Source organism: Strix uralensis, chromosome 1 (genome assembly GCF_047716275.1).
Source record: "Strix uralensis isolate ZFMK-TIS-50842 chromosome 1, bStrUra1, whole genome shotgun sequence".
NCBI classification, from domain to species: Eukaryota; Metazoa; Chordata; class Aves; order Strigiformes; family Strigidae; genus Strix; species Strix uralensis.
This window is the reverse complement of record NC_133972.1, coordinates 82,897,678-82,909,715: the sequence shown is the minus strand read 5'-3', so window position 1 is coordinate 82,909,715 and position 12,038 is coordinate 82,897,678. Positions and strand designations below refer to the sequence as shown.

Sequence of the window (12,038 nt, the reverse complement as noted above, 5' to 3'; positions counted from 1 at the left end):
GGCAGAAAAAAATTTCCACTAATACACAGTGTGCCTTTGTTGAAAATCTTGCTAAGTGAGCCTATCTGTAGTTCAATTTTCTGTCAGGTGTTTGTTCAACAACCAGCTGTAGAAGGACACAGTATGTGAGGCATAGCTGATTAATACACACAAAGTTTTTAGAGACACAGAGAGTGAGGTATGATCAAGAGGTGTAATTAATAAGTGCTATGCCTAGAGGACTCAAAGCAAGAAAGATTGGGACATAAAGTGAGCTGGGACTGTGGTTAGGATAAAGTTAAGGCCAAGTGACAAAGCCATAGCTATTGCTTGAGCTGGAGAGCAGCTGAACTCAGAATACTGTTTCCGAAAATGTTTCTCACCTGCCATGCAGGGTGCTGGTTTTCAGATGCAGTGTGAAATCCCAGACGTGGAGAATCAGAAATCTTCTGTGAAGTGCTGAACAATTCAGCCATGCTACTGCAGGAAACATTACCATGCTCTACCAAGGCATCTAAGCTTAGCAGGCATAGGGATGAGAAGCCTAAATCTTTGTTTCCTTTGTTGCAGGCAATAGCAGTGCCACAATGTGCTCGCTCAGTGCAGCCAATGCCAAGTTCTGTCTTGACTTTTTCAGAGAGTTGAGCAAAAGAAACAGAAATGAAAATATTTTCTTTTCCCCACTAAGTCTCTCAGCTGCCTTTGGGATGGTTGTCCTCGGAGCCAGGGGCAACACACTCAAACAGATTGAGAAGGTGGGTTTCCTTTGCTCTGAAAAGGGGATGGTGGCAAGATATGAGCTGAGAGCCTGATCGTACCATCTGATATAGTTCCTAAGCATCCAAAGGAGTGATGCAAACAAAGGGCCCTTTAAAAATACCCTGTCTTTTGCTATTCCTAGTACCAAACTTTTTCAGACTAAACACTGTTACAGTAATTGATTACTCAATGAATACATCAGTGCTAAAGTGTTTTGGAGGTATCCCTCCACACTCCAGGGCTCAGAAGTGGTGATTCCCTTTGATACGGTCTTCTGCCTTCTCTGGATACCCAAAGTCTTCTTTCTTAAGAGGAAAGATTTCAAAGATTTCATGAGCTCTCACAAAAACTTGTTCACTTGAAAGTATCTCATGATAAAGGACAAACAGGACTTTCCCCATTGTCTGTGTCCGCTTGCTTTTTGGGATAGGCTTGCAACACTGCTTTAGTTTTAAGGTACTGTCACTCAGCTGCATTCACCCAACATTTACATTGCAGGTATTTCATTTCAGTGAAGTTTTGAACAGCACAAGTCAGGGAAACAGACACCTTTCTGAGAAGGTAAGACACAGTTGCAGCTCTGAGATGAAGCAACAGGTGCCGGTTTGTCAGCCCTTCTTGCAAATGATCACTTAATCAGAAAGCATGGCAGGGCTGAGCAACCTCTCTGTCTAGATTTGCAGACCTGCTTATTACTGTTCTTTTATTAGCTATTTAAGGGGCCTTGTGAGATCACACATTTCAACAACTAAGCCTTCTCATTACAGGTTTCTAACCAAAACAGCAGTACTAGTCTAAAATGTGATAAGTGCTTAAATTGCCACCTGCAAAGGCTTGTCTACAGGGCATACCGAAGCCACCTTGGAGCTTGCTCCTCCCGGGCTTTAAGCCAGCAGACTTTAAGCCAGCAGACTTTTTGCTCAGTGTGCACAGAGCCATCACTGTTGGATACAACGTGATTTGGAGGTGGAGTAGTGTGGGCCTGAAGGGGAATAAATTTGTCATTCTGTATGTCTGGTACAGGGGGGAGTTGGAGGTGGTGTCGTGATGCATTTATTCCAATGCCTGTATCAACTGGGTGGATTCAGGCTTCTCATACAGAGAGAGGCTGCAATTCACCCTCAGGTCCAGCTTTGCATAGGAAAGCTCAAGCCTAACATGAAACTTCTGTTTTCCTGTCTGAAGTGTGAAGAAGCTGGAGGAGTCCATTCCCAGTTCCAGGAGCTGTTGGCTGCAGTCAGTGAACCCAGACCAGGCTGCTCTCTCACCATTGCCAACAGGCTCTTTGGAGAAATTACTTATCCATTCTTTCAGGTAAGTGGTTGTGGTGTCCCTCTCAACAGCTTCTGGGAGTTATGAGCTCAGCAGAATTTCTTCAATCATAAAGTACAAAGGAAAATGAAACACAATGGCGTTGTCAGGGTGTGCTGCCAAATGCCTGCACTCCACAGGTCTTGCAGTCAGGAAGCCTTTCCATCTCAGCTGCCCAGTGGTTAGACGTGGGAATCAGCAGAGCACTGGGAAGCTGTGACTTAAAAGCTTTTATATAAAGAAACAGATCTACAGTAACAGCTCTCCCTGGGCATTCCAGAAAAATGTGAGAGCATTAATCTCTGTCAATATATCCTTGCCACGCACACCCAGCGTCTAACAGAGCTGGAGCTTGCTGTGTCATTTCTATGCAAGGAACAAAGCTCTGTGACTAGCAGAAAACTTTTTCTTTCCCAGTATCTTCTCAGTTTCTAATAAAATGATTGTACTCACTCTTCCACCTTTCCTTCAGAGTCTATGCAAAATAGGACTCTCTGATTCCTGCTGCCTTTTCAAACAAGGCTTAGAAGAAAGTAACATCTTTCAAATTTTTGTCAATTAATCTAATTTAAGTGGAATTGTCCATCTCAGAACATTCCTGTGGAACACTGACAGCCCAGGCAATGCAAGTGCATGCAAATAATTTCCTCAGGAAACTAGACTTTAGGTGTTTATAAAAGTATCTTATCTCTGTATTTTATCTCTGTAACCACCTTTCTCCTTTCAAGTCAAGATCTCACCTTGCTTTCAAAACTTTGCACTCTAGGTAAAAAGAGGTTTTCAGAGACAGAAAAAGGTGACCAGCAACCTGGAAAAGTTTTATGCTTAATACAAGTTATAAGTTTCACAGTGTATATATCTACACAGAGTAATATGCATATGTGCACACACACACACTGGGGGAAGACATGCAGCATAACAATGATATATAAGCTTAAAGAAAGGTACCATGTTTTGATCTTAGATATTTTTTACTGTGCTGAGACATTTCTGCTGTTCAGTACGGCTTGAAAATACAAAAAAAAATATTTGCAAATATGTTTTTTCTAAATAATCTCTCTCTAAAAACTGAATGCTTGAGTTATTTCAATGAATTTCTTATATATGCCTTTTTTACTCATTCCTTTCTTGCTGATCTACTACATGGAATTATCTTGAAGTCATGAAATTATCTCTTATAACAATCATCATGTTGTGATAAACTTCTGTTATTTGTACTTTCCAGCAATACTTGGATTCCACAAAGAAATTCTATCGAGCAGAGCTGGAACCAGTCAACTTTAAATACCCTGAAGAAGACGCCAGAGAGAAGATTAACCTTTGGGTGGAAAGTGAGACAAAAGGTAAAGAAGAAAATGTGCATATTGTTTGGTTTGCAATTGAACCAGTTAGGAATATCATGTCTGAATTTAAGTTTCCACCTTTTTTACCAAAGGTAGCACGATTTTTATATACTGAACACTTACTGCATTTTTTTTCTCAATAGGAAATAAATGTAGGGAAAGGCACAAAAATGCCTTGAGTTCCTGGCTTCAAAAGCTGTACATAAACTTTTTGTTATTTGTCTGACAGCATTATAGATTTTATATTTTTAGATTTATAGAAATAGTTATTAATTATTTCTGATTGCCCGAACCAAGCAGTAATTATTCTCAATTCATTATTTTTAAAGGTAAAATCAAAGACCTATTTGCTGCTGGGTTTATTGATCCCTCTACTGTACTTGTCCTGGTCAATGCTATATATTTTAAAGGAAAATGGGCAGTAGGATTTAAGAAAGAAGACACTAAGGAAACATATTTCCAACTGAACAAGGTACAGTATGGGCAGGAACTGAAACAGCTGGGGGATGGAAATCAGATGTCTGTCTCCTATAACAACAGATGGGAGCTTTCCTCTTTGTTATCCCAAGATAAAACACTAGTCTTCAGCTAGAACAATAGAAAGCTACATCTTCTCTCCAGTTTGATAACCAAATATGTAACTGTTTCTATCAATTCACATCAGAAGTGGGTCTTGTGCAGCTGAGATCCTTGTTGGTTCAGTCACTGAGCACATATGCTGACTTTGTTGGGGATTACACAACTAAGGATGCTGTTTAAAAAGTAGTCTGCTTTTTGGACTGCATTTGAGGATTCTGTTCCTCTGTGACTATTTACCAACAGAACAGTGTTTTGTTTTCAGGAAAAAATGAGCTAAAGACAAATTATCTCAGGACAATGTATACATTATTCATGAAGAATTTAGATTCATGGTTGCATCAGATGCATCAGTTTCCTCATCTGACATGCCAGAAAAAAGAAGGATATAATGAGGGAGTTGGGAGTAAAGTAATCTGGCACCAACAGAAATGGAAAAGTAGGTTTTAAGCTTCTAAAATGGATACCTTCGTTGGAGTTACAGTTAAGAGAGAGGAACACATCAATGCTACAAGTACATTAAACCCATGACCAGCATAAACAATATTTCTGGACTGAACTCTAATGTCAATACTGAAACCAATTAAAACCAGGGTGATAATTTCTGTATTTTCTGTTTAATATGTTTCATGTGTTCCAGAATGAGAGAAGGACAGTGCAGATGATGTTTCAAGAAGGCTATTTTAACATGGCCATCATAGAGGAACTGAAAATGAAAGTGATAGAGCTCCCATACTTTAATAATGAACTGAGCATGTTCATTCTTCTTCCTGAAGCTGTCTGTGAGGACTTTACTGGCCTAGAGCAGGTAATACTTCCTGTTCTCTCTAGTAGTGTATGTAAGGGGCTGCAAACAGAGCAATTCTTTAACATTGCTCCAGTGTGGTCAGAAGACAAGCAGGAAAAACTGACCCTTCTTATCTTTTCCTTCTGTTCATTATGGTGTCAATCATTATTATCAATACTGCCTTACAGATTGAATGCACCCTCACATATGAAAAACTAGCAGGATGGACCAGCTCAGCTAGGATGCAACAGCTGAGAGTGAAGGTGTATCTGCCTCAGTTCAAGATGGAGGAAAGTTACGTTCTCAACAAAACTCTCGAGGATATGGGAGTGATGAATGTTTTTGACTGGGGAAAAGCTGATTTGTCAGGAATCTCCAGGAAAGATGGTTTGGTTGTGTCCAAGGCCATCCAGAAGTCATCCGTGGAAGTCAGTGAAGAGGGGACTGAAGCAGTTGGTGCCATGGGGCTTGTTGCAGTGCCTCTGTGTCGCCCAATTTCTTATGAATTCAAAGCTGACCATCCATTCCTCTTCTTCATCAGATACAACCCAACCAACACTATTCTCTTCTTTGGAAGATATTCATCCCCTTAAGTGGAGTTTATTTTGGAAATTCGGTCTTTCTCTCCACTAACATCCCTACTGGCAAGCACTGAGGACAAAAAAGGATCACGTTTTCCACTAGGCTTTATCCTAAGAAGTTAATTTGCTGTAGAAAAGACTATCTGATAGGAGCTAAATTAGAGATAAAAATCTAAAAAACATTAACTATTTCCTTTCTAACATTAACTTCAGGCATGTTTTACTTTTAGGAAGCCTCACTAAAATGACATCTACCTTAAAATACACTATGTGATATTTGTCAAAGAGCTGTAGGCCTCTAGAGACATTTGCATAGCAAATCTTATTCTGAGCTTTTCCTAATGTAGTATGTCTCCAATAAACCCATGATTTTAGAGCCCTAAAGATGAGTGATACATTCTCTCACATGAAGGAGACAGGAGGATAGGGATCTGCATTAAAAGGATGAACTCAGGTACTCAGTCTCTTTTAGGTTTTCCTACCCAAACTTTGTATAGATCTCAAGGAAAATGCCACTTTGTATGGGAGTAGCAAAATATTCTTGTGGGACCCCTCATTTAAACATTGATTGGGGGTAATGGTTCAAGCTGGAACTCCGGGGGTTTGTTCTCAGAGAGCAGAGAAAGCAGAAGACTTTTCTGGTGTAATTTTGATTGTTCTCAAGCAGGGCAGACCCATTTCTTATTTATTTATGTGCTAGAAAGTTCTCCAACTTCTTCACAAACTTCCACGTAACAAAAACAGGGTTTCAGAATAACGGACGGAAGCCCTTTTCTGACAAGGTCTGATCTGTGATGGCTGTGAATTAGACACTTAATTCCCACATAAAAGTTTAAGCAGTGATCAGCCATTCTCACTTCTAAAAAAACAGCTCTCTTTGTGCCTCAGATACCATGAGTTTCTTGTTCCATCTGTTTTATTCCTCATTAGCATAAAACATTAATAAAAAAATCTATAGTAATGGTATTTAAGTGGGTAGCCTGTATTTGTTCCATTTATCTTAATAAAACCACTGCAAACTAAATATTAAATGTAGTAGTCTGCAGAATTAAGTAGACAGAGGAATAGTCTAATATAACATGTAAAAATAATGGTAATCCTTTCAAAAATGTGACAGTGAAGTCTACCTCTCACTTTTAAGTATTCATCATGCTAAGTTTAGATGCTGAACAACTCAACATTAGGATAGATAAACCCTGAACCTCACCTACTGCTTCTCTCTTGCATTTGATTTTACCAGAGAATTAAGAATGCAGTTTTAGGACATGGCTGAGCCACTCTAATACCATTGAGGATGCTGCTGCTGCTTCCTTTGTCTCCTTCCTTTTATGTGTTTCTGCTCCCTCCCTTATGTCACCGCTACTACTTGCCTGACTTGGTAGTGAACAGTTCTCTGGGACGTAAATCAGGAGGAAATTTTTTGGTAAAGTTAATTTTCTTGCTGATGACCTAGTTCCCTAAACCACCTCCTGGATGTTGTGGAGTAGGTTGGTGGGAAGGCATAGCGAGGGATTACAGAGAAGAGAGCAGCCTGCCCAGTTTGGCATCAGGCAATGTCCAAAATCCACAGATACATGAAAAATACTTGCTTTTAAAGGAAAAATATTCCACCCCTTTGATGACTCACTCTCCTTTTCCTGTTGCTCGCTGATGGGAAGAAAGCAAATGCTGGGAGCATACTAGTGCCATTTCAGAAATGCGGATTCAAAGGCCTCATCCAAATGCTGATATATACAGGAAAAATTACAGTAAATTACAGTACTCAACACAAATTTAATTGCTAAATAAAGAAGATTCATGATAGTCTGTGGAGCTATCTCACATGGCTGCAATTTCAGTATGAAATACAGACTGAAATAGTAAAATTACCAGTAGAGACAGTTTTTATATCAATTAGCTGGTAAGAGAAGAGAACAGAAAACACAGACTGTGGGCTCTTCTGATGAATAGGGTATGCAATAAATAGCCATGTGTGTTGTTCAATGACTGCCGTTAGTATTTTGTGTATATCTGGTGTGTCTCAAATATAAAATACTTATGTTAAAAAGAATGAAATGAACAGTATTAGAATATATTAGCTTGTATAATCAGACCTATATATTTTCAGATAAAATGTAAAAGAAAAACAATTAATGGCATACGTGATAAAGGAAAGTGCTGTAAAATATTATCCAGAAGAGCGCGACTCTTAGAACAGGAAAAGGAATTCTGTGCGTAAGCAAGGAGAAGCTGTGGCTGAAACAAGGCTTGTCGGTTTACTACAGCAGAAGTAGTCACTTATGATTTTTGTATTATTTTTTTTAAACTTGCTCTATGGATATCTAGATAATTTCAAAACCAGGAACAAAATACAGTATAAATAAAAAAATATCTATTTTCTCTTCACATAATCTTTTTTCTAATTGCCTTTTTAATTTGTAAAACATCTAAAAAATGTGGTGAAAACAACCAGGAGTTGAAAAGTAGCCTCTGGCTGCTAGTGTAGTGGAACCAGCTCCTAGTGTAGAGGGCAGTGCTCCCACAAAATCAGAGACATTTACTTAGAAATAAAAGGTAAACCCTCTACTCTGGCAGAAAGTGATTCTCCTGTGGGGAACTGTAGCTTGTAAATGTGCAATGCCAAACAACAGAGCTTGCAGAGCAGAGAAAAGCCAGAGACTGAGTGGTGCCTGGAGCAGACACGATCCCAAAGGGGATACCACTGCCTTTTCCCCAGGGACAGGCTTGATGCTGAGTGTTGCAGCAGACTGTTGAACCATGCCATCATACCTCACAGCCTACAAATACGTACGCTGCCAAAAAGAAAAGCAAAAGAAATCAAATATTTGCATGAGCGTCCATGGAAACATAATGCACATTTGTCCCACACTAGACAGATCTGTGTCTTTCCACAGTCTGATTACTGAGTAACTCTCAATTTGCACTGGACTCTAATCTCTCTGATGGTTGCAGTCCTCCTCAGTTTTCTCTGATATTTTGCTTTCCTTTAAACTGTTTCTTAGTACCTATGTATAACATTATTATTATTATATCCTCAAAAGATTTGCAATGGATGGACAAGAAGGGCAAAGGAAGATTTTTGGGTTGTCACTGAAAAAAACAAAGAGAGCAGTTTTGAGTAATACTTTTTTTTCCCCATATGAAGACTAGTACTTATTTCCTTCAAACTATAACTGGCAGAAGGTTTTATACCAGGAAGTCCTGTTATTTTATGATCCCATTAAAAAAGGCACTCAGACCCTGTAAGGTATCGCTTCAAATGCCGTTTGTTGGAGCTAATATTATAAAGAAAAAGAAGAAAGCAGAGGCTGCAGAGATGAGTTACTCAGCAGCTGTATGCACCAGGCAAAGAGCAGCACCTTTTGCCAGAGAGCACCATGTGCATGAAACTGTTGCAGTGAGTGAGATTTAGCTACCTGAAAAGTGGCACTTGGGCAAGCCTTTTCCTTCCCTTTGGTAAGCGTGTGCAGCAGAAAAAACCTCACTGTTTTACTGATGTTTTATTATAACAAATTGAGTTATTGCTAGAGCTAACTAGCAGTCAAGGGGCATAGAGGACTGGTGGATGTGCTTGGCCTCCTTTTACCTTGGGTTGCTGTGCAAACACAATACATGTTGACACACCAGCCACTATGAGCTCTGAAGGGGAAAGGACACGTTAGGCATTAACTTTACCCTGGGCCTGGCACACTGACTCTCTGAGGGGTTTAATACAAGGTGCTGGTTGTCTTAAAAGTGCTAGCACCAATATCAACAACAGTCTGCCTCAGACTGTGTGTGCACCACACTGAGTTGATCATGTCCAGCACAGCGAATACCATGACTGAATAAAAACCATCTGAAATCCTGTAAGTGGGACTTTTTTAGCCACATCTCAGTTCATTTAAGGTCATTGAGAAATGCCAGTATAGCCTCTGCTGAGTGTGATGCAGATGGAAGGGTCACCTAAAGTATAACCAAATATTACCCCCAAACACTGCCGTAGTTGCTGAGCAACCATAAGAAAATAAGTGTGAAAATCTGAGCAGAGAAATGATGGAAAGAGCTGTTTTTTCTGCTGCTTAATATCTCCTCAATTATGCCAACATGGGGTAATAGGGGCAAACACCATGAACTGGTTTAGGCACAAAGGGCAGCGGAGTCCTTGCTGACCTCTTTCTTGGGACAAACATGGATATGGAGCAGATTTTAACCTGTTTGTTTTGCTTTACAGTACTACACTCTTAGCTTTTGAATTTCAGGAGAAACATCTGATTTCCCCAGGTCCAATGCCCTATCTAGGAAAAGTTACAAAAGAGCACTTGTCTGCTGATGACTGCATATGGTAGCCCATTCTGATCAAAATTTTCAGCTACTCACAAGCTGTTTCTGCAACCACTTTTGCACTAACATTCAGTGTAGGAAAAAATACAAAAAACCACCAAACTCAAGGGTGTGTAGTGACAGACTACTCTCTGGAGAAGTTGTACTGCCCTGTCCATGACTACTGTCAGAACCAAACTTTCTCTTCCATGAGCTCATTTACTTTGGGTGTTTTAAACTATCTTGCCTGCCTTGTAGTTTTTCAGATTAGAGTAGCTAGCATAATTCAGAAACTGAGCAGTTATCAGACATACAACCAGATTGTGAAGAACTGTTGTGGTGATCATGCTGCTGCAAAGGTATGAAATGTAGAGTATACAAAGAAAGCAAATATATTGTCTGGGACAACACACCAGAAATACCTACATGCCCTCTTCTAGAGAAGCTGGTGCAACAAAATGTTTGTTGAGAAAATCTTGGACATTAGGCAAAGAGCTGCCTGGTTATGTCCTTCAGGTGCATAGGACAAACACATTGAACCAGAGAATACAAAGGAGTGTGAGTGCCCAAGAAAGCTCTCCGTGGAAGTTCCAAAGGCATGTTCAGGCAACTGCTGACTGCTCTAATGTGAATATGTGAAAATGGGAGAATAAGAGAAGACACACTACAGCTCTTTCCACATAAAACCTGTGCCCTCAGGCAGTAACGGTTTGGTAGGATAAAGTAAAAACTACAGCAGCCCGGCTTACAGAATAAGGAACATTGAACAAGGTGAGAGGAAAGCTGCTTATTGTCCTCAGTTTTTCCCATCCTCATTACTGCTATAACATCCTCAGATGAAAAGCTCCTTTTGAGTTGGGAAAGTGAAAGCCACTCCAATTATCAGGCTCTGCATGTACATGACTGCATTTCAGCAAAACAAAACACACTCTTAAGGGTAAAGTAACTCCCTTTCTGTTTCACAGAAAGCATACCTACTGCTGTGTGCTCTGTGAGTTAATATGTACAAATTTGATATTTCTATTATCCACCTCTATGGCCTTTACAGATGCCAGATTTGTTTCTTTACTGCTCATCAAGTCTATTATTCAATAAAGAGTAATAGCTTTTTACAACTGAATTATATTCAATATTGTGCATTATGATTGTCTAACAGACCATGAATGTTCCTGCAGACAGATTCTGTAGTTTATTCACCTGCCATAGTAAAAAGGTAGGTATGGAAGATCTATGAGAATGGTCTGTGCACATACCATGAGCCTTGTTGCCATGACCTGTGGAGAATGAAATTTAAAAGCTGATCCTCAATCATCCTTTAGGTCTTACTGACTGTTTAAAATACATTTCTGAATATCTGAATACTCTGGGGTCTGACTTACAGCCCAACAAATATGTAATTCCTGACTGTTCCTCAAATCTCTTCCTCTGCCATGCCCACCCTCAGACCTCAACACTGCTGCTCTGAATGTTTTAATCAAAATGAAGTTTTATCTGGGTTTGTTCTTACACGGAAAAAAATCATTTTAAAACTCTTTGAATAGAATGACCATCCTGCAGCTGGCTCTGCTTAGAATTGTATTATTTTGGCAACATCAGGTGGTCACTGTCCATGAGGAACTTCCCTCTGTACCACTGCACGGATGCTGTAGTGAGTTATTGCACATATATTAGTCCTTCGGCAGTTAGCCCAGTATCCACTTCTCCCTTCAGGCTTGGTGGGAGTACTATGTTACTTTGCTTTCTGTACTTACAGTGCCTCATAGGTGAGAAGAGAAACAGCTAAGTTTTCAGGGCCTGATGCACTTTTTGCACTCCCTGATAATACAAGACCCTTTCCTCAGCTATACCTGTGGATGGTCACAAATGATGGACTGTGGTGGGAACTGTTTGATTGCTCCCAGATCACTGCACTATGACTAGGTCTTATTTTCCTGTAATATTTTTGGATCTTTAGCTTCACTTGACTGTGAGAATCACCTGATCTGATGTTACAGCTCGGTTTATTAAAAATGTATTATGTTTTGCAGGATATATTTGTAACACTGTTTTTCCTCAGTTTTTTGCATTTCTTTTTCATTTGGCTCTAGTTACCTAGTATAGCTCAATCCCATTAATGTGTAAATTCAAAAGAACTTTATGAAATATAGTTATAGACTTGAACTCAAATTTCTTTGGTACAACCTTACAAGTTACAGTAAAAGCTTAAATAATTATTTTTTTTAATTGGGTTTTACTTCAATAAGTAAAGGTTGACTTGCTGCAGATAGAGTACCAGTCTAACATTGGTCTACTCAATGTTTCAAAGTGCAATGAATGAAAAGGTCATGACGAAAGGTAGTGGTTCAAAAGATGACTCCTTGAAGGCTAACAGTGGGAGTGTCTCAAATGGTACAATATATA

General features: G+C 39.6%; 1 protein-coding gene across 1 annotated transcript; it reads left to right on the top strand.

The window, feature by feature from the left end:
• Nucleotides 1–566: 566 nt before the first annotated feature.
• Nucleotides 567–5,348, top strand: LOC141945364 (serpin B11-like). Its single transcript, XM_074873434.1, has 7 exons — nucleotides 567–734; nucleotides 1,237–1,299; nucleotides 1,924–2,052; nucleotides 3,275–3,392; nucleotides 3,722–3,864; nucleotides 4,609–4,776; nucleotides 4,944–5,348. The coding sequence occupies exons 1-7, from the start codon at nucleotides 567–569 to the stop codon at nucleotides 5,346–5,348; spliced, it is 1,194 nt and encodes a 397-aa protein (XP_074729535.1).
• Nucleotides 5,349–12,038: the final 6,690 nt, after the last annotated feature.